Source organism: Diprion similis, chromosome 2 (genome assembly GCF_021155765.1).
Source record: "Diprion similis isolate iyDipSimi1 chromosome 2, iyDipSimi1.1, whole genome shotgun sequence".
In the NCBI taxonomy this organism is placed as follows: Eukaryota; Metazoa; Arthropoda; class Insecta; order Hymenoptera; family Diprionidae; genus Diprion; species Diprion similis.
The window spans coordinates 10139830-10164545 of record NC_060106.1 but is presented as its reverse complement, the minus strand read 5'-3'; the positions used below and the strand labels follow the sequence as shown (position 1 = coordinate 10164545).

The 24716-nt window shown below is 36.4% G+C and overlaps 4 protein-coding genes across 7 annotated transcripts; 2 read left to right on the top strand and 2 right to left on the bottom strand.

Annotated features, from left to right (window-relative positions):
- Positions 1–225: 225 nt before the first annotated feature.
- Positions 226–3256, top strand: LOC124416476 (pentatricopeptide repeat-containing protein 1, mitochondrial). Its single transcript, XM_046897591.1, has 3 exons — positions 226–1866; positions 2271–2576; positions 3095–3256. The coding sequence occupies exons 1-3, from the start codon at positions 370–372 to the stop codon at positions 3230–3232; spliced, it is 1941 nt and encodes a 646-aa protein (XP_046753547.1). The 5' UTR covers positions 226–369; the 3' UTR covers positions 3233–3256.
- A 112-nt stretch (positions 3257–3368) lies between these two features.
- LOC124416474 (protein virilizer) lies at positions 3369–8986 on the bottom strand. Of its 3 annotated transcripts, none has more exons than XM_046897587.1 (6): positions 8617–8986; positions 8415–8527; positions 7966–8329; positions 6477–7593; positions 3951–6314; positions 3369–3855 (listed from the first exon to the last, which is right to left on the bottom strand). In XM_046897587.1, exons 1-6 carry the CDS (start codon positions 8668–8670, stop codon positions 3557–3559), a joined length of 4311 nt encoding a protein of 1436 aa, XP_046753543.1. In that variant the 5' UTR covers positions 8671–8986; the 3' UTR covers positions 3369–3556. The 3 variants fall into 3 exon arrangements, with proteins under 3 accessions (XP_046753543.1, XP_046753544.1, XP_046753542.1); XM_046897588.1 differs by having other exon boundaries at positions 3951–6065; XM_046897586.1 differs by having other exon boundaries at positions 3951–7593.
- A 282-nt stretch (positions 8987–9268) lies between these two features.
- On the top strand, positions 9269–16308 carry LOC124416477 (V-type proton ATPase subunit H). 2 transcript variants are annotated; one of them, XM_046897592.1, is made up of 10 exons: positions 9269–9468; positions 9671–9752; positions 10131–10320; positions 10436–10654; positions 11477–11578; positions 12836–13041; positions 13722–13806; positions 14224–14630; positions 15293–15406; positions 15549–16308. In XM_046897592.1, the coding sequence occupies exons 1-10, from the start codon at positions 9411–9413 to the stop codon at positions 15628–15630; spliced, it is 1545 nt and encodes a 514-aa protein (XP_046753548.1). In that variant the 5' UTR covers positions 9269–9410; the 3' UTR covers positions 15631–16308. The 2 variants fall into 2 exon arrangements, with proteins under 2 accessions (XP_046753548.1, XP_046753549.1); XM_046897593.1 differs by lacking the exon at positions 11477–11578 and having other exon boundaries at positions 9270–9468.
- On the bottom strand, positions 15839–22820 carry LOC124416475 (DNA-directed RNA polymerase I subunit RPA2). The gene is made up of 16 exons (XM_046897589.1): positions 22665–22820; positions 22259–22591; positions 21471–21710; positions 20973–21295; positions 20506–20765; positions 20158–20400; positions 19790–20067; positions 19281–19478; positions 19066–19173; positions 18757–18933; positions 18428–18642; positions 18142–18280; positions 17686–17842; positions 17245–17498; positions 16779–16943; positions 15839–16712 (listed from the first exon to the last, which is right to left on the bottom strand). The coding sequence occupies exons 1-16, from the start codon at positions 22731–22733 to the stop codon at positions 16500–16502; spliced, it is 3372 nt and encodes a 1123-aa protein (XP_046753545.1). The 5' UTR covers positions 22734–22820; the 3' UTR covers positions 15839–16499.
- Positions 22821–24716: the final 1896 nt, after the last annotated feature.

The window sequence follows — 24716 nt, the reverse complement described above, 5'->3', positions numbered from 1 at the left end:
TTTTATACTTCATTTTGGCCAAATCAATTTTTGTGACCGAAAGTGATGTGCGTTTCAGGGAGATGGATAAAACTATTGCACTTATAGTTGACTACAAATACATTTATGTTCAGTCGACGCACTCATGATCGGTTGTAATTCCCGCCGATCAGTCCATGTTAAAATTAGTTTACAAACTCGCGGCTAGGGTGATGGCGCTTGCGAGTTACAATGAAACTCAAACTGCATGATTTGTAAGGATTTTGTTAGGTTATATCTCAAGTGCAGCCGGATAATTGAAATTTATATCAGCCATGCAATTACTTGAAGTAAAGTAATAGCAAATAGCAAATTTCGCCTAATGAACATGTACACTTAATACCGAACAAAATGCTGACCACGAAATTGAACTTAGCATTTTCGAAGGGTACAGTCAATAACGCACATTTGAGTATCCTTGCCGGTAAATTGAATCTTAACCTATTGGAAAGAAAATCTTATTTTTGTGTCAGTCAAGCGTTCATTCATAATTCACATCTTACTTTCAATGAGAGGTTCGGTGAATCTTGGAGTAAGTGTACCTCCACTACGACTTCGAATAATTTATCTGCCATTCGTAAAGCTAAGCAAGCTTTGATGCATCCGATATCATCAAGAGCATTCGCTTCGGAAAATTTGCAAGAAAACGCTGACACGTTTGGAACCTTAGGCGATAGGAGGTATGAAAAAGTTGAGTTGGACTGGGGTGATAAAAAGGAGGAAGAATTCATACGAAATGAAACAAAACCACCACGTCGTTCAGTTCTAACTCCTGGAAATTACGCCGATTTGATAAAGAAGCATATCGGTTCAGAGGATTTGGATAATGCTGTAAAAGTCTTGGACCGAGTGAAGGATGAGCGTAACAAGCCAACAAATTACATGTATAATTTATTAATAAGGGCATTTGCTATGCGAGGAAATGTGAAAAAATGTTTCAGCTTGTATAATAATATGAAAAAACAGACGTTGAAACCGACTCTAGCCACCTATGTCAGCTTGCTGAATTCATGTGCCAATTGCACAAACAGTGAACTGGCCTTGGAGAAATTGACTCATTTGAGGCAAATATTGATTGAAAAAGGAATCGAAATGAATCCAGTGCACTATAATGCCATGGTAAAGGCCTATGGTCGTCATGGAAAGATTCTCGAAGCATTTCAACTAGTCGATGAAATGCATGATAAGAAAATTACAATTGGTATCAGCACATGTAATTTCCTTTTACAAGCTTCAATTACAGACAAAGAAGCTGGTTTTCGACATGCTCTTATTGTTTGGCATCTTGTGCGTCATCGTAAATTAAAACCAGACATATATACCTACAATCTTTTACTCAGATCAGCTAGGGACTGCAAACTTGGAAACTTAAAAGTTGAAGATTTGGTTGCATTTCCAGAGACAAAGAAAAGTGAGCCAGCAATGATTGCCTATGTGGATAGAACAAATTTATTGGCTCATCCGCCCCAAGTTGGTCAGCTCATACCACTTATTGATGACTCAAACAATACTGAGTTACTTGCCGATATTGAAACTAAATTGACTCCTGAATCAGCCATTGCAAAAACAAATGATCCGCTACCATTGACTAATATACAAAGTTCTTCTTCACAAATGAATTTACTCCTAATGGGTGGTATTGGAAATTTTATTAGTCAAATGGAAAATGATAAAGTCAAGGCAGACATAAAAACTATAACATATCTCATGGAGCTCGTTCCTGGCAGCGAGTTAGCCGAGAAGAGTGTCATCAATTATGCAAAGTCTGTTGGAGTAGAACTGGATGTTGACTTTTACAATTTACTGATTAAAAAAAAAAGCTTCCGATTTGACTATCAAAATGCCCTGGTAAGAACCTTATGATGAAGTAATGCACTATATTAATGGATTTTGAATAGACGGTCAGAGATTGCAAGCACCTGTTACACTTTTTTTTCAATACACAAAGCAAAATTAATTAAAATATATGTCGAGTTAGCATGAAGTATAGGTATTTAAGTAGTTTGAATAATAGTATCTTTGTTGGTGTGTAGAACAGAATGCTTTTTGTAATCCTTATTGTACTTTACTTCAAACCCAATCATTTGGCAACAAACTTCGCAGTGTAGATCAATCTATATGGATGAAGTAATGTGATTCTTGTTCACAAATAAATATAGTTTCCCAAAATGAAAATCAGGTTATCACCAAAATACTTGATTTCGTTTAGTATTAAAAAAAGCCAATACTCAATCTCAAATTTGTGTCAACAGAAAGTCTTATCGATGATGGAGCAGGACAATCTTCAACCAAATATAATGACGTGGGGCGTACTGGCCTTAACTTGCACCACGCCTGCACAAGTCAGAGAATTATTTGAGGGTATGGAATTAAGCGGGCACAGGTTAAATGTACAAATTATGGGAGCTATTCTCAGGCAAGCAGCTCAGCGCCTACAATTTAGTCTGATCATAGAACTAATGCAAAAAATGCAGTCTGAGAAAATAACCCCCAGTCCCGAAATATATAAGACCTTAGATTTACTGAACAAGAAAGCAGCTGAAATAATCAGAACCAAGGTATGTATTACTGATGGACATTAATGAAAATTTGAGCTATTGGGATTTCGAAAATTCATGACGAAACTGAAGTTAGCTGCCGATTCACTGAAAGTTTGTATTTGTTTTTCATGATCAGATCTTTTTAATCAGTAGATAAGTATTAGAGATGTTAAAACGCTATTGATTTGACGGTTTTTCCATGAAAATCACTGCGTATATGAGGTTTTTGTGAATTGGAGACTCGCTATCGGTGGCTAGCTTAAGAATCATAAATTTATGTATTCTTCGCAGCGCTCAAACTTGAAAAAAAAAAAAAAATTCATTAGTTTCGATAGAAAAACTTTTGTTACATCATTTAAAATTTTCAAATGCTACAAATAAGTAGAAGTTACTTTTTACTTCAGTTAAGTCTTCCCAACTTCCAAGTTCAATCCCTCTTGTCGTCATAGCTCATACTTTTTATGCACTTATACAATTTATAAAAAAATATTCTTTACCAAAGTGAATTTTTTTCAATTTTGAATCTCATGTTGCAGGAGGATGACAATAATGTAAAGAAATCATTAAAGAGGGAATACGAAAACTTTAAACGTGTGTATTCTCAATGGCTAAAGGAAATGAAGGAATCTTCACCAGATAAGAAAAAGAAAGTTTTTGATTTTACTTCTCATTAAACAGTAAAACAAATGTGCTGGAAATAATATGTACATATTTACTTACACATCTAATGAATAAGATAAGTGGAACATACTGCATATTAGTTTTTACAATAGTTAGAAATAAATTGGTCGGATAGAGCACTTGGATGAGAAGTGACAATTACCTAAAAACTGTATTTAGATTATATGAGCGAAATATTTGAAGTCGGCGACCCACAAGACTACATAATTCTTTCGGCGATATGACGGTCAAAGCATTCATTATGCCATAGAAAAATAGATTGCCGTATTTCTGCGATATCTTTAGTACAACCATAGCTATAGCAAGTCTAAAAATGATTAGCGAAGGTATGGTGGCCGAGTTTCAGGTAACCAAGATCTTCCTCTGCCTCCCGACCCAACCATAACACCTCTAGAAGGACATGGACCACGAATGCTAATTTTGTTGTAGCCTGTAGGTCCTGTGGGCTGCGCTCCACAAGTCTCTAAGGCAACAAAATCATCTACGTGAAGAGAAGGTGGTCTTGAAGTATTAGGTGGTCTTGACCGGAACGGATCTGCACCACGTCCAACCCCACCAGCTGCAGGCCCTCCCCTCATAGAATTCGCAAATTGAGCTCTTCCTCGCATTGGTGTTACTAAACAAAGTAAAAAAATTTCATGCATTTATTATTAATCATTATTAATCAATAACTTTTTTTCGATTCATATGGTATAACGAAAATTGTCTTACCAAATGGCTGCTTTGTTTTAGCAGTGGAAGTACTGGATTTTTGCGGATCTCGATTATCTTGACTGTCTATTTGAGCTTTTGGTTGTACAGATTGATTCGTATCATCAGGTGGTGCCTTGGTACACAAGCGTTGTGTTTCAGATAGTAAGTTAAAATCAGCTGGTAACAGCTCAGTGGCCAAAGTTAAAAGGTCAACTGCAATTTCATGCAACGGCTGGTGATTTGGCCCAAACATTAACTTTTCTGATCGTTTTATTGGGCGGGTGATGAGGCCAAAAGATCTCTGTGAAAATTGATTTAGCAATGCTTCGGGAGTTGGAAGTAGAGGTTCCAACATTTCAGGTATTGATTCCTTCTCTTCTTTTTGCTCAACGTTCTTCAGAGCCTCCACTAAGTCTTTTGTGTCTTCATATTTTTCTAACGGATGATTAATTTTACTCCACGAAATTAGAGATGCTAGCTGTTGTATATGCAAAAATAAAGTTCTAGTTGGCGATTTGCAGGAAATTAGTGACTCCAAAAATGTGACGGTTACTCCTGAGACACATTTTTTATTCTCGTCGCCATCATCCAAATTTGACACATGTTCCAACAACTCAAATAATGCTGCAGGATGACTTTCTAGACAGCTTTTGACATGATATAGTCCATAATTGTGTGCTGTTAAAGATATTAGCACATTCAAAGTATGCTTCAAGATATCGAGTTGATATTTAGGTGCATTTGCTAAAATTTCAATAAGTGTTGTAATAATGGCAAGTAGTGGTTCTTTGCTAGGCACCGAATGGGTCAATCGCTTTTCAAACGTTTCACTTGCATCCAAGTCTATCAGGCTCAAAGTTGAATCACACAGAGTTACAAGAATATCCAAGATTTCGCGTTGCAAGAAATTGTCTGAAGTAGTTTTGAGAGTGGAGCATAATAGTTCAATTACAGGTGGGTAACGTTGATCAGATTTAACTTGTGCTCTTGCCGCAGGGCTAGTCAAAGTCAGCAACGTTGCTTTTAATGGAGCATGTCTTAGGAGATCTCCCAGCAACACTAATACTGGTATATTTTTTTCTAACGGTGTTGCAGCTAGTACGCTATCTAGCAAGCACCTTCCAACCAATAGAGCAGTTGGTGCAGCGAGGTCGCTCAGCTGCTTACAAACGCTAGACAATAATGTCAACAAATCAATATTCCAGCTGTTGCAAAGCAAACGTAACGTTTCGGTCAAGTTAGCGGCTTGGGCTTGTAAATGTGCAGACCAAAGTTTTCTTTGTCCCAACATACGTGGAATATCTTCAGGAGGAATTTCTTTAAAACTCAAAATTGGAGGAAGCAATCGTTCCAAAAGTTTTAGACCAGGCACGAAATTGCATGGACTCAAGGCAACCATTTTCAATACTTCCCCCAACATTTGTGTCCATAAAGATTTAGCAACATTTCCTGAGCCATCTGCGTCAACCGCTCTTGTAAACACTAATAGTGTTTCAACAATTTCATTCGAAAGATTACGAACGAATCGTGTGTTTGGCATGGCTTCAACTAAAGAATAGACACCAAGCAGAGGGACTACTGCTGTCAAATCTTTGAAATCTGTAGCCATACATTTAACTAGCCGATCCAACATAGCACCTATTAGTTTAACACAGGGTAGGAGCAGAGCCACCAAAGCCAAACCTCTTCTACCAGTCAAAGCAGCTCGATGTAAGTAAGGTTGTTCGTAAAATTCAGCAACATTTGTCATAACTGTAAGGAGAGCAGGAAGGCCTCCAGCAGCAAATAATTGTGTCAAAGCATTACAGTGCTTCAGCTCGATATAAGGTTCCATTGGGTCAGAGTCGTTTTTTGATGGGAAGATCAAATAGACGAGTATTCTACAAGCAGTGACCAGTTCCCCAGGCAATGAAGGGGCTCTATTCGAATGCTTACGGATAACAGTTACTAAGGACGACACATCACTGTAATCCCAACTAGTACGCTGCATTGCTATTGTTAAATAGGATGTAACTTCTCTTAAGACTGAGTGATTCCTTGATTTTTCCAGGATATCAGTAGCACGATTTCGAAAGATCTCGACGTGATCCGAGTAGCGTACGATCATTGAGATTATTTCTGCCGCAAATTCTCCTAGAGCAACATCTGACAAATGAGGCAACAGAATTTCTATGAATTTGTCCATAGGTACAACTGTAATGATTGCACGTAGACCTTCAGGATAAGCCAAGAATGAATGTAATTTTTTTAAATATGTCCAGTCATTACTCTGCAGAGAAATCAAGCACTGAACAACCTGAAGTCGCCAAGCAAGGAGACAACCAAGCCCAGGACGATCGTAGTGTAAAGCTCTCAAAATCATCTTTGTAATTTCGGGGACATCTAAAAGATATAATAGACCTTCAGTGGTTTCGGCGAGACATAAGAGAAAGTGGCGAACAGCTTTTATCAGACAGACATTAGATTTAGAAGAAATAAGAGCCAAAAGAACTCGATGCATAAGTTTGTGGTGTGAGAAATACGCTATCAAATGGCTATGTGCACCCGGCTCGCGTTCAAATTCTATTCGTGCGCTTGCTGGCAATTGTCGTTTTGGTTGGGACATAAGTGTTGGAGCAAACATGTATGCATTTGTTAATTCGGACACAGCGGGTTCTGTGAGTTCAGTCGTTTCAGCAAGTAACTCATATACATGTACTTTCCTCAATAATGAGCTCAGAGCATACTTCAGTCGAGCTAGCTTTGCTGTGTCTAGCATTTCCAATGCGAGCTTGTACAAGTTACTGTTTGGAGTTGAAAATTCCGCAACAATTTCGGGGCTTATTAAAGCTGCATCCAGCGCTCTTAGTGCTGACAATTTCACAGGAAGTGCAACATTCTCTTGCATACAAAGATGTAGTAATCGAGACGGAGCTTTCACATCCAATAATACTGCTGGCCCATGAGGAATTTTGCATAATGCTTCAGCTAATCGAACGCCAACTTTTATATGGCGAACCTTATACGCAGGTTGAGGATGGCTGCGAGCTAAATCCATATCAAGTCCTGCATCAACAACTTTTGTAAAATCCTTTAAATCATCCTTGCCCAGATCCATATTGTTTAACATTGAACACATTGTTTCACAATTGTGTACAAATGTCTCTTTCTCTTGCCCAGAAGCATTGGCGAAATTGGACACAGATTTTGTGATGGCACACAACATTTTCTGATGCCGATCAAGGGTAGCACCGTCATCAGAATTTTTTTTGCCTGTAGGTAGCACAGGCTTGTTTAGTTCCAGTAGATCCGGCGGTGTTAGAGAATACTGATTAAGTACTTGTGTAATGTCACATTCATAATCTACACTTGGTGGGGCATCATCAGCCATTATATCTTCATCACTGAGGATTGGTTCAAAGGGCTCTACAGTTCCTATTTCGATTCCATCTCTATCTCCATCTTCTTCTTCTGCAGAAATTGATTCTGGACTTAGTGAAACTAAAGATTCTGAAGGGGGAGAAGAAGGCCGTTTGCCCATTTTTATCAAGGCATTTCCAGGATGTTCTTCCCACTGTTCTGCTGCAACAGTTGCCACAGGTTCTGGAACTACATTCCTTGACGGATCAACTGTTTGTATTGGCTGTACAGGTGGGGATGGCGTGGCTGCGACACAGGTTTCCTGACAGCAAAAATTTTGATCATTTAGCTTTATGTGTTATTACAGAATTGAAAATGTATTATTAGGATACACAGTTAACTCCAAATTATTTTCCGTGTAATTTCGGAGCAGTAGGGACTTCTAACTCGAAGGTTTTCTTTCCAAGTATGTGAAAAATTTTTCAAGCCAATTTCATTTTATTTATGAATTTGAAGTGACTAGGTGGTGTCCAGTGAAATCAAAGGAAAGATATTGCTATGGAAAACAAACCCTGTGGTGGCTGAAAACTATTAATTGAAAGTCATTACTTTGGGCTAGTTGGGGTCTCTTCAAGTTGACAAGCGATCGTAGGAATTTACTCCTAACAGACAATAATATGAGTAAACTACAAACCGTGGAATTTGCAGGCTGTGGATTTTCATAATACCATTCAGCTGACTGTTCAGGTATCTGAGCTGCGCATTCTGGGGTTTCTTCCGATCCGCTAACGCATACTGTTGAGTTGGCAGCTGGAGTAGGTATTTCCGGGGGATTACTCAGGCTTTTTGTGAGAGTACCGTAGACAGCCAAAGTAATGGTTGTATACCACCCGCGTAAGACAAGTCCATCAGTGGGTATTTGTTTGCGTTCACATTCCAGCTGAATGTGAACGTTTTGTTTGTATTCTAAACCTCCCAGTGACTCGAAGGTAGAAGCTCCAGGTTTACTCAAATCATTTACAAAAAATTCTATTTCAAACTGTGAGGGATTAGTTGCTCTGGAAAATAAATAAAAATAGTTAAATTTTTCGTCATTTTGCAGCAATTTGACAGAAACAATGATTAAGAGTAACATCTCCTCACCCTAGCCGGACGCCTCCTGGAAAGTCTGCCTGAACACGAGCTCCTAGAGGTATTATCCGAACCTCACTAATGAACACGGGCTTAGGAAATTGCACAAGGTCCAAATTAAGTTCCTGAGACGAAAGGAAAAAAATTCTGAATAGCTAGTCGGCGAAATATACGTATTATTTATGAAGCGTACACATAACCTCTAACAACGTACCTCGGAGATATCGTGCGAAAATGTGTCGAAAAATAATAACTCCACGTTTTCCATTTTTACCGTGTTAAAACTGTACGTGTGCTGGTCTCATAGCGTATGACTTGCGGTGATATAATTGCAGACTATAATCCAAAAATAATTGAATTCAATAACCGTAGCACTCAACATTTCAAAATCGACAATTTCGTGGAACGATTGGAATATACGGTCGGTTGCGGTTGAGAAAGTACGACAGGTCTGGGTAAGTTAGTGATCTTGAAATATGTGAAAACAGATGAGGGGTAAAAATAACTATAATTCATATAAAAATCTACGGGTAAAAATGTTTGAAATATCTTTCTAACGCCGACACCACCGACACCACCATATGAAGATATGTTCTCCCCACGCGCTTGCGCATGATATGAGATCCGTGTTTTAAACGTGCGTCAAACATGCAGAAATGAAATATCTATATCGCGACAGCACATCACAAGAACATTGGCAATAGTCTTAATAAAAAGAGTCTGCAACTTCGGTGAACGTAGACCATCAGACAAGAATTCAATTGTAACCGATTGATTATATCTACTTATTTTTCCAACGGGCTTTCGCGATCGCTCATTGATACGTAGGACTTTCTATCTGGTTGGTTCGCCTGGTTATCGTAGTCTTGTGATCGAGCAGCTGAGTGCCGATAAAAGAGCGATCAGTACAAGCTCGAGCTTGGCTGAATATTTTCTGTAATAAGCGGAAAACGCCTGTTCAAGGCGGATTTTTGACAAAAACCGAGTAGTCAGTGAAAATTAAGAGTTATGGCAGACAGATCAGCCATCAGGGACATCATTCCCGCTCTTCCCGACGAGAAAATAGGTGCGTATAACGCTGACCCGTTCCAACCCAACAGTGCCCCTCCCACTTTAACAAATCTATCTTGCACTTAAGGCAATGATATACAATTGTATTTTGCTGTATATAGTCATTATTTTTAGAATGGTGACTAATGCGATATTGTGTAAAATTTCAATGCCTTGTTATAAACCGGTCAATTAGTTTCTATTGCGTTCATTTACAGACATGCTCGCCGCGACGAGTGTCCTGCAGCAGCAGGCTACGGACATAAGGAACCAACGCATCAACTGGCAATCGTATCTCCAGTAAGTTCAAACTATTTTCTACGTATCTGTTTCAAATAATAATCAATGTATAACCCAAGAAATGTGATTGTCGGACATATAGCTCATCTTGCTTTTTTAAGTGTGACTCTATATAAACCTCGAATTCATAATTACCTCTGATTTTTTTAAAAGTACTGTAAAGACCAATTGAATTAAACAGATTTAAGCCCATATATCTATTGCTTTTGGGATTACTTCTTTTTACGTTTCCAATAGCTATCTGTTGAATTTTATTAAGTCACAGTGTTGGAAACTGTCTGATGAACAAAAGGTCCAGTGTAACAAAATAAGAACTTTATCTATGTTCTTCACTCGTTTAATTCGATGAATAAGTTTTTATATCACTGTTAAATATAGATCTCAGATGATCTCAAAGGAGGACTATGACTTTGTGGTTGCCTTTGATACCAGCGATGCGGCAGCACGTGAAGCAAAATTAAAAGAAAATCCAAGCCAAGCAGCTAAAACCTTCCTAAATCTATTGGGCCACGTTTCGAAGGATCAAACTATCCAGTATATTCTCATTATGATTGATGATATGTTACAGGTAGGGCTATAATTATCTACTTTGATAATCAGGTAACCAGTTCCAAAACCATTACAGCTTGATTTATTATTTAATATATATATAAGATACTGTGATTAAAAATCTTATAATGTAGGAGGATCGTAATCGTGTTGAAATATTCCGTGAGCACTCGTCTCGCAAGCGAGAATCTGTTTGGGGACCATTTTTGAATCTACTGAATAGACCAGATGGATTCATCATGAATATGACGTCCCGTATCATTGCTAAGATAGCTTGCTGGAGCCATGAAATTATGGAGAAAACCGATCTCCACTTTTACCTCACTTGGCTAAAGGATCAGCTTAAACTTAACGTGAGTTTTGGTGCGGTATATAAACTTTGACCTAATATAAATTGAAATACCAATGTTTGATGACAACAATTTTTATGACGTCAGTTAAACATGCCATTGAAAAATCTTGTATTGTCACAATTTGCGAGTTTTACTGTGAACAGGAGTTGCGTTTCTCAATTCCAACTAAAATTATATGTAAATTACACGTAAATATCCATCACTAATGTATTGTTTGTTTCAGAATTTTTAGTTGTCTAAAATACTACTTATATGCATTTAATTGTGGTAGAATTAGATATAGTCTAGTCCGACCATTACTTGCTTAAATGCATGCTTCCTTGCTTGGCTTCAGCTCGCACAATTAACATACACTAGCTTGTGCCAGAAACATTTAGGAATAATAAAATTACCTTTATGACGCATAAAGTAATTGTTGGAGGTACTTGGAGAGTTATTCAAGACCATATAATTGTTTTCAATATACTATTTCGTTTTATTATTTTCAAATTCTCTTTCAATTTATGGGTTATAAGTTTAGTATCACCATAGCTCAGGATACAAAAAGTAATGATATCTTTAGTAGGTTCATGTAACCTGATGCGAATCAGATGTCAAATTTACACCTTGTATTTCATTATTGCAATATTCATTTTCACATCGATTATCATAAAAATGTAATAGAATTTTTGAAATTAATTATTACAGTTTCAATAGACACGCGCAGTATTTTAGCATTTAGTGCCAAGGGAAGGCGTGTCAATGTTGCTTTTTTTGTGAGGTTATGGGATTTTTTAAAAATAGATAGAACTTGGATGGAGGATAAATCGAATGGGTTTTTAGTTTGAGGCCCTTCAGGAGGCAAGCTTGCATGCAGAGATAGTACAGGACATCACACCCAACGAAGCTGGAGATTCCAATGAACTGCATGAATTGCAGAACCCGGTTGGTTCCATAACAACTCATCATATCAAATTTTCGCAATTTGTTAGATAATTCTGATAGTTTATTATATACCTAGGCTGGTCTGACCTCTCTGATCACTGTTCAAAAGTAAACTTCTACTCAATCCTTAATTGATTTATAGTATGAAAATAGTCCCGTTGAAATCTACTTGATCAAACATCTATCAAGTGACTTAGTGCGTGAGAAGGCCTCTGTGTAGCGAATGTAAACAAATTTTTTTGCAATCTGCAGACAACTGTTATTGCAAAATATTCATTCAAGTATTTTTCATTCCACATTGCATGTCATATACTCTTTGTTTGTAATTGATGCTAAAACGGAAATTTTGGTCTACTATTTTCTATTTTCCTACATTTCTCTTAATTATGTTTGAAATTTACATTTTATTTCATTATTTACTTCATCATTCTTATTTTATGTAACTCCAGTTGCATGATATTTATCATTTTCACGTTTAAAAAAGAAAGTGCTTAGAGTTTTTAAACTGAGTAGCACATCATTGGTGAACACACAACAATAACACTTGCACGATTTTATTCGCATACACTTGCACTGCCCGTTGCATTTTCCTTACAGCTAATATAATTTTAGGTCATTGGAAGTAATTTAGAACTCTAATTGCGCGTTTTCCCGAATTATGGTATTTTAGGTAAAATTCATTCTAATTCAGTAGAATACTTCTTTAAACGGAGGTTGAGCGGATACTAATCTACCAAATATTAATACAAATGTACAGGAGAATTTCAGCATTCATTGAAAGGCGATCTAATTTCACAAAAAAAATTTCAAATATAAAATAACGACATAACATTTTACATTTCATTTGGTAGATTGTGTTAGCTATTACCAAAATTCATGTACTTACTTTTAGTGGAAATTTAAAAAGTATTATCTAGCATTTCAACTTCTGCTATATTCTAAGATGTATCAAATTTTTCAGAGGTTGAGGTATTTTAATAACAGTAAGTTCAGAAGAACTGTGTACCAATCCGTGGACAGAAAATTGAATTCCTCCTTAGAATCAAATACGTATATCAATAATAATATATTTCTGCTACATTTTAGGAGGAACTTGGAGAGATATCACTTATATCACGAAAATATTTTCTGTTATAATCATAAATTCAGCCAATAGAAACTATGAAATCACAAGATGGACAGAACTGCAATTTATAGTTGAATAAACATTGAGATTGAAAAATTGTGTAATCAACAATTTTTTAACTTTTCCTGCAGAACAACGAATATATTCAATCTGTTGCTCGTTGTCTGCAAATGATGCTGAGGATTGACGAGTACCGATTCGCCTTTGTTTCTGTCGATGGAATTTCTACACTTTTGAGCGTTTTGTCTGGAAGGGTAAACTTTCAAGTCCAATATCAACTGATATTCTGTTTGTGGGTTTTGACGTTCAACCCTCTTCTTGCTGAGAAGATGAACAAGTAAGACGTTTTGCCATAGTCAATAACAGTAGTAGTTCACTTCTTTGTGTGCCTTTATAGATTTACAAGTAACTGTTACATCTTATCTTTACCATTCTACCTACTTCATTTCTATAATAAATACCTCCATACACTAAATATTTCACATTCACTTATAAAATATAACAAAATAAATCTTTATCATTCTTATATAACACAAAACTATTTTATAAATACATATACATATTATATCATAAACATAAACTTTTCTCCTCGCTGCATGTATAACACAAGTACTATTTTATATATTATTATATTCCCTTCCCTCCCCTTTCCCTTTTTTCCCTCGCATACTATCCCATTTTCTTTTCCTCCTACTTTTTCTTTTTGCGATTTATTGCTACTACGACTCTTTTCCCTTCTTCACGCTCTACGTTTCTCTGTCAGTGCCTATTCTATCGTCCAGATAATTTATTTTACCTCTCTTACTCTTGACATTGTTCTAAAGTCTTTCCTCTTCTACCTCTTTTAGGCTTTACGTTTCTCCCCTGACTTTATTCTATCTCCTCCTTTTTCTCTCATAGTCGATAATAAATTATACTTTCTTTTTCTTTGTCTCTATTTCTTTGTACTAGAGTTGTTCAAAGATAATCTACTCAATCCAGTGATGAAATACAACAATTTTTCTTCCGTTTCACCAGGTTCAATGTAATTCCCATTCTTGCTGATATTCTCAGTGACTCTGTCAAGGAAAAGGTGACTCGCATCATTCTGGCAGTGTTCAGGGTAAGTAAGAACAAAAATCATCATTATAAATTCCACCTCACTTTCCCCTTCTGTATCGTTCCAAATTCATGTGTATGCATCATTATACTTCATCCGGTTTACAAGAATTTCTTTCCTTATTCCATTATCGTATGTGACAGTTATTTTTGTCCATCATACGCGGAATATTTGTTGGCATTGTGCACTTACACTTAGGGATGGGGCGGTCCAAGAGCAGTTACTACAGGATATAGTGGCCAGAGTTAAAAAATATTCCTTGTTCAATACACAATTGTCTTTTTATCATCTGCAGTTTAACAATTTCTTTTATGGGGTTTCTAACTGAACACTAGTCACTAATCTATCTTAAGTTTTGTTAAGATTGTTGCCATGTGTCAGGTTTAAGTCCAAGTAAATAACTTATTATTTTGTTGATAGAACCTCATCGAGAAAGTTGAAGACGGCCAGGTAGCGAAAGAGCATTGCATTGCTATGGTCCAGTGCAAAGTATTGAAGCAACTCTCCATCCTAGAGCAGCGCAAATTTGATGATGAAGACATAACTGAAGACATTGAATATTTGAACGACAGACTACAGGCGTCTGTTCAAGATTTGAGTTCATTTGACGAATATGCTACTGAAGTCAAATCTGGTCGGCTTGAGTGGTCACCAGTCCACAAGTCAGCCAAATTTTGGAGGGAGAATGCTAGTCGTCTTAATGAGAAAAATTATGAACTATTACGCATACTGGTTCACCTATTGGAGACTAGCAAAGACCCACTTGTTCTTAGTGTTGCCAGTTTTGACATCGGAGAGTATGTGCGCCACTATCCTCGTGGAAAACAGTGAGTATAAATACGTTACTTTGCTTCAATTTTTATGAATATGATTTATAGAATTATGAATGACAAGTTGTCTGTTTCAAAAGGATTGTGATGTTTATCAAATGTATTAACAATGCCTGTAAGTAAATAGAATGTTAGTATGATAAATTAACGGTTGTCTTTGGAGCTCTGAATATTTTGTCCAAATGATTATGGGAAAAGTAACTTCCAAATTAATCTCTAATGCATAAGCTTTTATGTATAAGCTATGATGCGAGTTAAAAAGAAGTGCGTAGCATAGTGTCGCTAGTGAGGAACGTCCAGGTGTATCTGAGCGCAGTCCCCTTTCTATGTTCACCTCCTGAGATGGATACTGATCGATTCAAGGCCACTGGTGTCGTCTGCTACCATATATTCAACTTGCGTAGCAGACGACACTGGTGGCCTTGAATCAGTCAGAATTCACCTCGGGAGGTGCTCAAGCACAAAGGTTATGAACCTGCCTTAAGAGATTACCTTAATGTTCGTGTACATTCATTGCAGTGTAATTCTTTGAATAAAGATTCAACATTTTTTATTATGAATTTGAGATGAAACTTGCTTACTGGATTTAGAAAAACTTACTTTGGTCCTTACAAGTTTTTATTATTATACTGTTTAAAATAAGCTAATTTATTTCACAGTGTTATTGAACAGTTGGGTGGCAAGCAACGTGTAATGCAGTTGCTTGGACATGAAGATCCTAATGTTCGCTATGAAGCTCTTCTTGCAGTTCAAAAGCTGATGGTACACAATTGGTGTGTATTCAATATCTTGTCACATTTTCCAAGATTTTTATATTTGTTTATTACATGATGAATGACCTAACTGCTTAAGCTGAAAATTTCAAAAATTGTCTAGTGTTAAATAATAAGTTCAAAGAACCGTTTCTTTTTATAGGGAGTATCTTGGCAAGCAATTGGAGAAGGAACAAACTGGTATGCCAGGATCAGGAGGGGCTCAGGTTCCTGCTAAAGCCTAAACACTTTCTATCCTATACTACCTTCTATACTGTTCAGTTTTTCCGACACGTTATGTCAAACAATGATGATTCACATTTTCGGAGTCATTATGATTCAAAATTTATCAGGCAATCTAAGTAATATCAATTTAAATTATTAGCAACATTCCACATTTATTTTCGCGGCAAAGACTTCAAGCAATAACTTGTCAAATTTTTGCAAAAATAAACACTATCAAAGTTTTTCTTCCGTTAAATACGAGAAGAACGACCTTTTACGCTATAAAGGGTCGATTACGAATTGGTAATTGCATTACTTCACTCGTTATTTCTTACTTTTACTGTGCATAATAAGCTATACTAGATGGTTTGATCGCGCGTCAGAAAGTATTAAATTCTTATGTACATATGAATATTATAAATATCTCTATGATCATAGCCTTATGATATGAGTGGTGATTGTATAATATAATAATTATACCTACTCTTATAAGTAGCAGTAAAGAATGAATTGTAAAATAGTAGTTGAACTTGAATTAAATATTATTGACCATATGAATTGAAAATTTCGATTACCGCCACGAAGAATTAATACTAACTTTCAAATTATTGAGTCAACAAATGAATTGATGACTTGAGCGGATGACCTTTCTTGACCTTATTATTCGTTATTGTTGAAAATTAATAGGTATTCCATATTATGTTATTGTTATTCCACGTATTAAAAAATAATTACAAATTAATTCTAATTCATTATATAAACATTTCTGGTTTTTGGTTAAGTTGGCAAATTTTAAAATCACCAAAAACATGGATATAAAGGCAAACATTTTTTGTTCATTGAGTCATAACAGGCAGATCGTCTGACAATTTATTAATCACTTTATACATTACTTTTCACCAATCGCAAGCTTGATATTTATATTACATGAAGTTAATTGTGTAACTAAGTATCGAAAGATGTAGGGTATTTCGACTTCACCTACTGCCCCGTCATCTTTGCACAAGCGACACCTTGTCCTTTGATCACCCATTCCCATCTTGTTCAATACCAACTCTGTTACAGGGCCGAGCAAAGTCCCACATTTCTGACACACCAGTGTCTGCAATAAGTAATTAAATTAGCTGTACTAGATAATACTTGACGTAATAATAAGTGATTCACTTACCGTGATCTTATCAGAACAATGAAATAGCCGATCTTGAAGTAAGAAGGAGCATCCGTGAGATATGAGAGAATCTCGTTCCATCTCCCCAAATCTCACACCACCTCCTCTTCTACGTCCTTTTATTGGTTGTCGAGTTAGTACATCAACTGGTCCAGTACTCCTCACCTAAGGTAACAACAGTAATTGTGACACCCAGAGAATAAGTTCAAAGAGCCTGCCACAATAATCCCAAAGCAAAACGACTGAATCCTAGTTTTTATGCAATAAAAAGGCTGATAAGTTAGAAAAGCTACAAGCTGTACATATATTAACAAAAGTTATGATAGAAAGTTTACTTCTGTAATATGTTTTATACCGCATAAGCCTAAATTTTGTCATAATGATAGAATAATTTTCTGTATGGAAAATGATGGAGATATGATAATCCTAAGACCCATTTCTTTAGAGTAATCATTAGGATATGAACCTGCCACTTGTCAGACACCATGTGCCGAAGCCTTTGGTAATGTACTACTCCGAAAAAGATGTCAGCTGTCATTTCTCGTCCATCAACGCCAGAATACATTCGTTCAGTACCGTAATAATTATAACCACCAGCTTCTAACAATTTTCCAAAGTAATCAACAGCCGTATCCTCTTCTGTAAACCTGAATGGTGTCGCGTCATGGACAAAGCCGTGCACAGCTGCTGACTTTCCAGCCATAACTTCAATCATCATAGCTGGAAAAAGAAAATGCCGTTAAAATTGTTTATTATACTGACATACTGCGAAAATGTTCTTAGTTTTTGTGGATTTAAATATTTTCATAATACTTTAAGTAGATCATAGTCATCACTTTGTGGAAAAAAAAAGTAAGCCATTTTCAAACAAACCAAGAATAATTAGATGGATAACATGAAAACTTACCAATAGTCATACGGCTAGGAAAACCATGTGGGTTGAACACAATGTCTGGAATTAATCCTGTCTCAGTAAAGGGTAAATCTTCTGCAGGCCACTTTTGTGAGCAAATACCTTTCTGCCCTGCTCGCGAAGCAAACTTATCCCCCACACTTGGATTGCGCTGAAATTTGTTGTTATAATAGAAACTTACTCACTGATAACAATATTATTAACATGTACTTAAAATACATCAAGTTGTTTTAGGTGACTTGTCTGAAAAATAGTATTACTAATACCATCTGGGTAGTTTTTTAAACTGTGTTAGCTAATACTGATATCTCTGAGTCAAGTTGTATTTGATAGTGGGAACTCATATCATTCAATGAAGCATCTATTCAAAGAACAGCAATAATATACTTTGCACAGTATGGCATTAAATGATTTGATCTTAAATTGCTTAAAAATCAGAAATATACTTACAGGTACACGGAAAGTTATGCAAGCTCGTCGTGGAATCTTGGTGTGAAGAGTACCACATAGTTTTACATTGTCCACATAGACAAATTCTTTACCAGTATATGTACCAATTATATAACGAGATTTGTCTACGTCGTAGTAGCTGGAAAAAAATTTCTGGTTATGAATTGATTCATGCTTGATATTTTTATTTTATTTGTATAACTATGAAATGTGAAGCCAAATAGAAATGGCGTGTCAGTGAATCGAATACATGAAAATTCACTTTTTACCATTCTAATCTAGTTACCTGTAATAAGGGTCTCCTTCTCTAATAGTGGACCCAGAAAATGGCAAACCATCAGGATCTAATTTATCTGCAAGTTTTGAATTATCTGGATCTCGACCAAAATAGCTTTTTGGATCTTTCAAGTCGATAAATTCAGATTTGTAAATCATTCCATGTGCAAAACCACGCTCATAGGCAGATTTGTTTATTATCATGGCATCTTCCATGTCATAGCCCTATAATTGTCATAGAATAATCCAATGCATTTCAACATTACATAAGCAAAGCCCTGCACTATAATTTTTGGTAGCACAGTCAGAAACGAGGCATTATTAACAATATAAGCATACTGTGTAAGATATAACTGCTACTATTGCATTAGTTCCCATAGCAAAGTCATCCAAGTTGATGTTGTCGTGATGCACTGGTCTGAATAACGGTGTTGCTGGTGTTTGTAATCTGTATAATTTAGTTTCTGTTTGAAGTTGCCAAGTGTGACATGGAGTACCCATAGTCTGTTTTCCCATCTATAAGAATTATTACATGCGATGTCAGCAAAAAATATTAACAAATTTGTCTCGATGAAAGTCACAACATATTTGACACAGAAAACCAAGTGTGTGATTTACGTAAAAATTTAAAAAAGCGAGGGAATTTACCTGGCACTGATACATGTTTCTGGGACTCTGATTACAGTCTGGCATTGGAATGAGACATGCCAAATTGCTGAGAAAACTTGTTTTTGATAATTCCTGGTGAGTTGTTAACTGAAAATCAATTACATCTTCACACTTATTCAAAATTTGCAAAAAATTCAATGGCGAGATGTTTCAATCTCCATTCACCAATAATATACACATATGTTAATCAATACCCCTGGGTATGCTTCTTCGGTTGTGATACAAATATTCATGTAGACCTGTTCAAACGTGCCAATAAGCTCAATTTTCTTAACAAGTAAGTTCATCACAGGTCTCATCATGCGAGCTGGCCCAGTGAACAAAAATAACCCTGGATACTGCGATGGCCCATCCTTCTTGGGCACTGCAACAATCTCCATTGTTGGAGGCACCTAGAAGTACACATAAATACTTTTTAAGTATCGTAGAAAATATCATAGTTTTATTGAAGACTCTATAAGAGAATGTGAAAGGTTAGTAACAATAAATATCTTCAGCAATCTCACACATAACTTTTACATATAAGTTACATCGATTAAAAGAACATTCTTGCGTAAAATAATTCAAGTGAAAATTTCAAAGTTGATCTCAATCACTTTTCAAGAATGCTACAGCTTTTAAAAAATGGTAAATTGCTATTAATTTAACAATTATAGATTGAGATCTTTCATCTGAACAAATGTACAATGAAATAACGGTTTACCTTATTTCCATCAATTTTCAGAATACGAAGTTTATTGACCACTTTTTCTATTATGTTAGCTTGCAGCCTGCCAATCACTTTTCCATCAAGCATCACAATATACGAATTTCGAATATTTTCGGAGGTAGCAAGCGGGCTCATCCCTAGGTCAAGAAGCACAGATGGTATATTAGCTTGCAGCTTCTTATCTGGATGTTTTGTCACAATACAGTTCATTGTCAAGTGGTTAAGCAAACCACAAGGAGCACCGTCAGGTGTGTGTACAGGACATATGAAACCTGCAGAAGAATATAGTAATGATGTCAATTCTGCCCAAAATTTGAAGTAAATTGTTGATAAATGAATTCTTAAAAATCGACAGCATTTACCCCAAGCATCAGGAAGCAGCTGTCTAGCTTCAGTAGTTCTCATTTCTTGGAAAAATGCACCCCTGTGAATGGCTCTAAAGTGGCTCATATAACGCATTCTATTAATATTCTCTGCTATTATGGTAAGACCTGTATCCTGCATTAATCCCAGTCCTGTAGATGATTTTATATTCCCAGTTGATATGAAATTTTCCATCTGTGATTCAAACGTACCACTGAATTTTAATGCTGCCAGTATCTCCTCTGTATACCCGTGCAAATATTTTTGGTCAGTTTTCAGATGAAAAAATGATGACTGTTTATAAAATATTATCATAAGATTCCATTTTTTAGATATGCAATACATACGTAACGTTAATTTGTATTTATCACTTGTACTGTTAGGACGCTTCATAATGCACAACTTGAGCACAGAAAGCCAATTTTGTAATTTTTCTTTTAAAACTTGTAAATATAAGTGGCCACCAAGGAGACACTCTTGCATCATGACAGCATCTGCACCTTCGACTGCACATTTCTGACCAGCAAGGTTAAAAAGCTTTTGGGTCATGAACACCAATAGATTAAATTTATCCATGGGATTATCCAGGTGAATAGCAACACAGTGTCTGCAATTTTAGAGTCGTATAAGAATGATAAGTCAAAATGATAAAGCACATGTGTCAGTGAAATCCTATACTTCAATATTCATTTTATAAGTGGTATATAGCACAAAATTGAAGAAATAGTAAAGCCGATCATTGAGAACTCTGTTACACATTGAGGAATTCTTTGGATAATAATTGAAAAGTTTGAAAATGTAAAGACAAACATACTTTATAATAAAGTCACAAATCTCAGAGTCTGGGGATTCCTGTGGTACCTCGTAGAACTTTATTCTGAACATTTTTCCTAAATATGCTTTGCACTGTTCATGAGAATGCAAGCCCTCCTCATGTATTGTTCTTAACATGTTAAGCACACAACCTGTGAAATAAAGATCGTCGTCGTAGCCAGCTGTTAATTGACTGAATATATATTTGTCGGAGACATCAACTAAGCACTTCAGCATCAAGATTAAGGGAACATAATACAGAATTTTACGATGGGCGAACATCAGCTTAGCAGTCCCATCTGTTACATAATGCAATGAGTTATTCTGAAATATAAGATAAAAATATACCATCATATGAATTGTTAAACGTGAAGTTTTTGTCAGTGTACATGTATCTACATTTTTAAATCACAAACATTAACAATTTTACTGAACCTATCTTCGAACCATTTATGTAAAATCCTAGTTACACTTATTGAATGTGAGTAAGATCACTTACAGTGGCTGTGTTATCATCTCTAACACTTCTTAACAGGAGGCCAAGATCACTAAATTGAGCCCCACGAGCTTTCCAACCCGACCTTCTGATGGCAATTGGATAATTTCTTCGAGTCATCAGTAGCATTCTTATAATTCTCTCAAGGCCCTTCACCAAGAAGTAACCACCCCATTCTTGTTCATGTTCCCCATGTGCTACTAATTCTGATGGACTCATTTTGTGAAGATTACAAGAATTTGACTGTCAAGGAAATTAAGAAGGTAATCTTAGTATGAGGCTAAATGTAGCATACAATCGTGGTAGCCAGATACATTGAGCTTCTTTTGAATAGGGTAATGCTGGACAGTTTTATAGCAATAATTCTACAAAAGTAACAGCTTTGTATGAGCGACGACAAGATAATAACTACAAAGCTGTACTCCCATCTGCCATAGTTAAACAGCCACAATCAACGTGGGCACCTTTAGCTGACAATGCCGGTAGCTAGTTTTATAAGTTAAAGGGTATAGTCCATTTTAAGTAATAGAAAACACACTATCTGATGTTTTGCAAGTTAAAATATTGGTACAAGATTTAATAACTTGATCCATAAATCATATTTCCTACCCTGTTCAAATTTGAAATTCGGGCAAGAATTTAATAGTGCCATTGATTTAGTGAATTTATCCTGACTACATGAGAACATCTGTTATAAGTATGGACACAATCTGATTGTGTTTCTATTTATCATCGCAGATTTGTAAGAAGCTAAGGAGAAAATAGTATATGTAGTACTGGAAGATATTTGCCTTAATCATAATGGGAATTGTTCCCAAGTCTTTGAGAATGGTTTCCTGAGGTACACCATTGACAGACCATCCTATTTTGGCGGTAAGTTTTCCTTTATAAGAGGAACCTCTTTGACGACATTCAGATGGATATATTTGGTGAGTCTTAACGCCGATTGTTCCGGTAGGTAACGTTGGAGGACTAATAGAAACATCTTCAATAGTCAAAATAATTTTATCACCATTGGCAAGGAGTAAGTGCACTGGTATAAGATTTTCAACAGCTTCGAAAATGCCGTCTTGAAGCAAGTAATTGAAAGAATCAATGTGCGGGACCCCCAGGGACTGCAAAATCTAAAGTTCAAACAACAATGAGTGAGGTTAAGTTATGATTATTTTGTCAAACTGCTGTTCAATAAAAACTTACGGGATTTTGTTTCGTGGGAGGCTTGCCAAAATCTAGCCTTGTATTCGTTAACTGTGGTTCGATCAACATGTTGTTAAACAATTATAATACCGGGTAAAAAATAAAATAGTATTGTGTCATTGCCAGAAGACGCGTGTGTTTCAGAACTTACGATGCTATTCCATTGGACACTAGGGAGTACTAGGGGTTCTCAATTTCTCATACTCTGTTTCCATTTTTAGGAATGTGACGCCTGATCCCACAGAAGATGGCAATTTGGTAAGCACAGCCAGCGAGGTGCGCAATCGCCATGCGCGTGGCTCGAGGAAAACGCGTATTAATGCAAATAAAATAGCCTGAGTGATAATAAAATATTCGTGTGATTGTATACAACTTTCACTTTGCGAAATTCGTTTTATGGCATGGGATGAGGTAGTTGTTTTGTTTCGGCTCGTTTTTTGTTATAGCCTAATCTTAATACTATGGTTTCCACTTCTATGGAAAGTTAGAGTCATCTTGTCTGGTAGGTTTAGGTGGCTGTAGGCTACATGACAACAATTAGTAACAACCAAGTATAGGTGTGGTGTCTGGTGTTGTCAGGGTAGGTTGCTGTATGATACTCTTCTAGAAACACATCTAGGTGTGTGCAAATTTTTCACCTATTATTATTAGATTTGTACGCGAATGGATTAATTAATTGTCTATACGCGTTGTATTATGAAAAGATGTTCCGATTTAATAATCAACTGAAATACTTAATTGGCAAATCGAATGGTATGTTGAAAGTGGAAGTTGGACGTTAAATACGTATCGTTATATTACGCGTATTGTGACTGCTAGTGGCTGGCGACGCCTAATAAAGCAAAAAAAATGGTATGTTACGTAGAGTGGAAAAGTCTATACATGCTAGCTACTTCCTATAAAGATATTTATTATAACCATTATTGATTCCCAGAATGTTGGTTTCCTTTATTGACATTGTGAGTCGCGATGGCTTGATAGAATAATCCATGTGAGGCACTCGATCTGTAATCGTTTCCCTGATGTGAATCATTTATTACAATTTTTGAATTTCTTATGAGCGTAATATAAGGACTAAATACCAATCTATGTTGCACTACCAGGACTAATTTAGCTGTGCTACAATACTTTATATATAGAGCGTTGATTATCCGTCGTGAGATAAAATGCGCGATGTCGTATTCGAGGCGTGACTGCAGTCGCAATAGTCATATTCCTCACATCATTTCACTAAACTGTGTTGATTGCACTGAAAAAGATATCAATGATCACGTGAGGCGTCAAACCCTGCGGATTTTTCGTGTAAATTGTCAGGACTTTAAAAGATAATGGAAACGATTCTTTGTTGCACCTCAGACTGTTTACAGACACTCTGTCCTAGGCTCCAATTGCTGAGTTTTCTAAGGTCCTAGTGATCCAAATACTTGGTGAAATTTTATACGAATCAAATCTGGGCAAAAAAGATTTTACGGTCGGAAAAAAACTGAGACTAACCCCTTTATATTTTGAGCAAAAAATTCGACGACTTCAAGAAGTGCTGCAACTGATTCGTTAGGGCACTATTCCGACGTAATTTTGCAAAAGGAATCGATTAACCGCAGTCCCAATACGCTGCGAGCGATAGCTGAAAAGTTACAGCCAAAAAACTCGTGATTTTCGTCGGCATTTCTCTGCTGCTGCTCCTACGCTTTTTTTGATGTGTTTTCTGAGTTCCTCGAGGTCGAATTACTCTAGAGATGGTCATACAAATCGATTCCGAGACCACAAATTTTCGGCTCCGAAAATGAGCAAAAAAGTAAGGCTAACCCCTTTGGATTTTGGCGAAAATTTCGACGACTTTGAAAAAAGCTGCAATGAATTCTGTCTGGCCCTATTCCGACGTGATTTTGCGAGAGGAATCGATTAAGCGCAGTCACAATACGCTGCGAGCGATAGCTGAAAAGTTACAGCCGAAAAACTCGTGATTTTTATCGTCATTTCTCTGCTGCCGCTCCTACGCTATTTTTGATGTGTTTTCTGAGTTCCTGGGGGTCGAATTACTCTAGAGAAGGT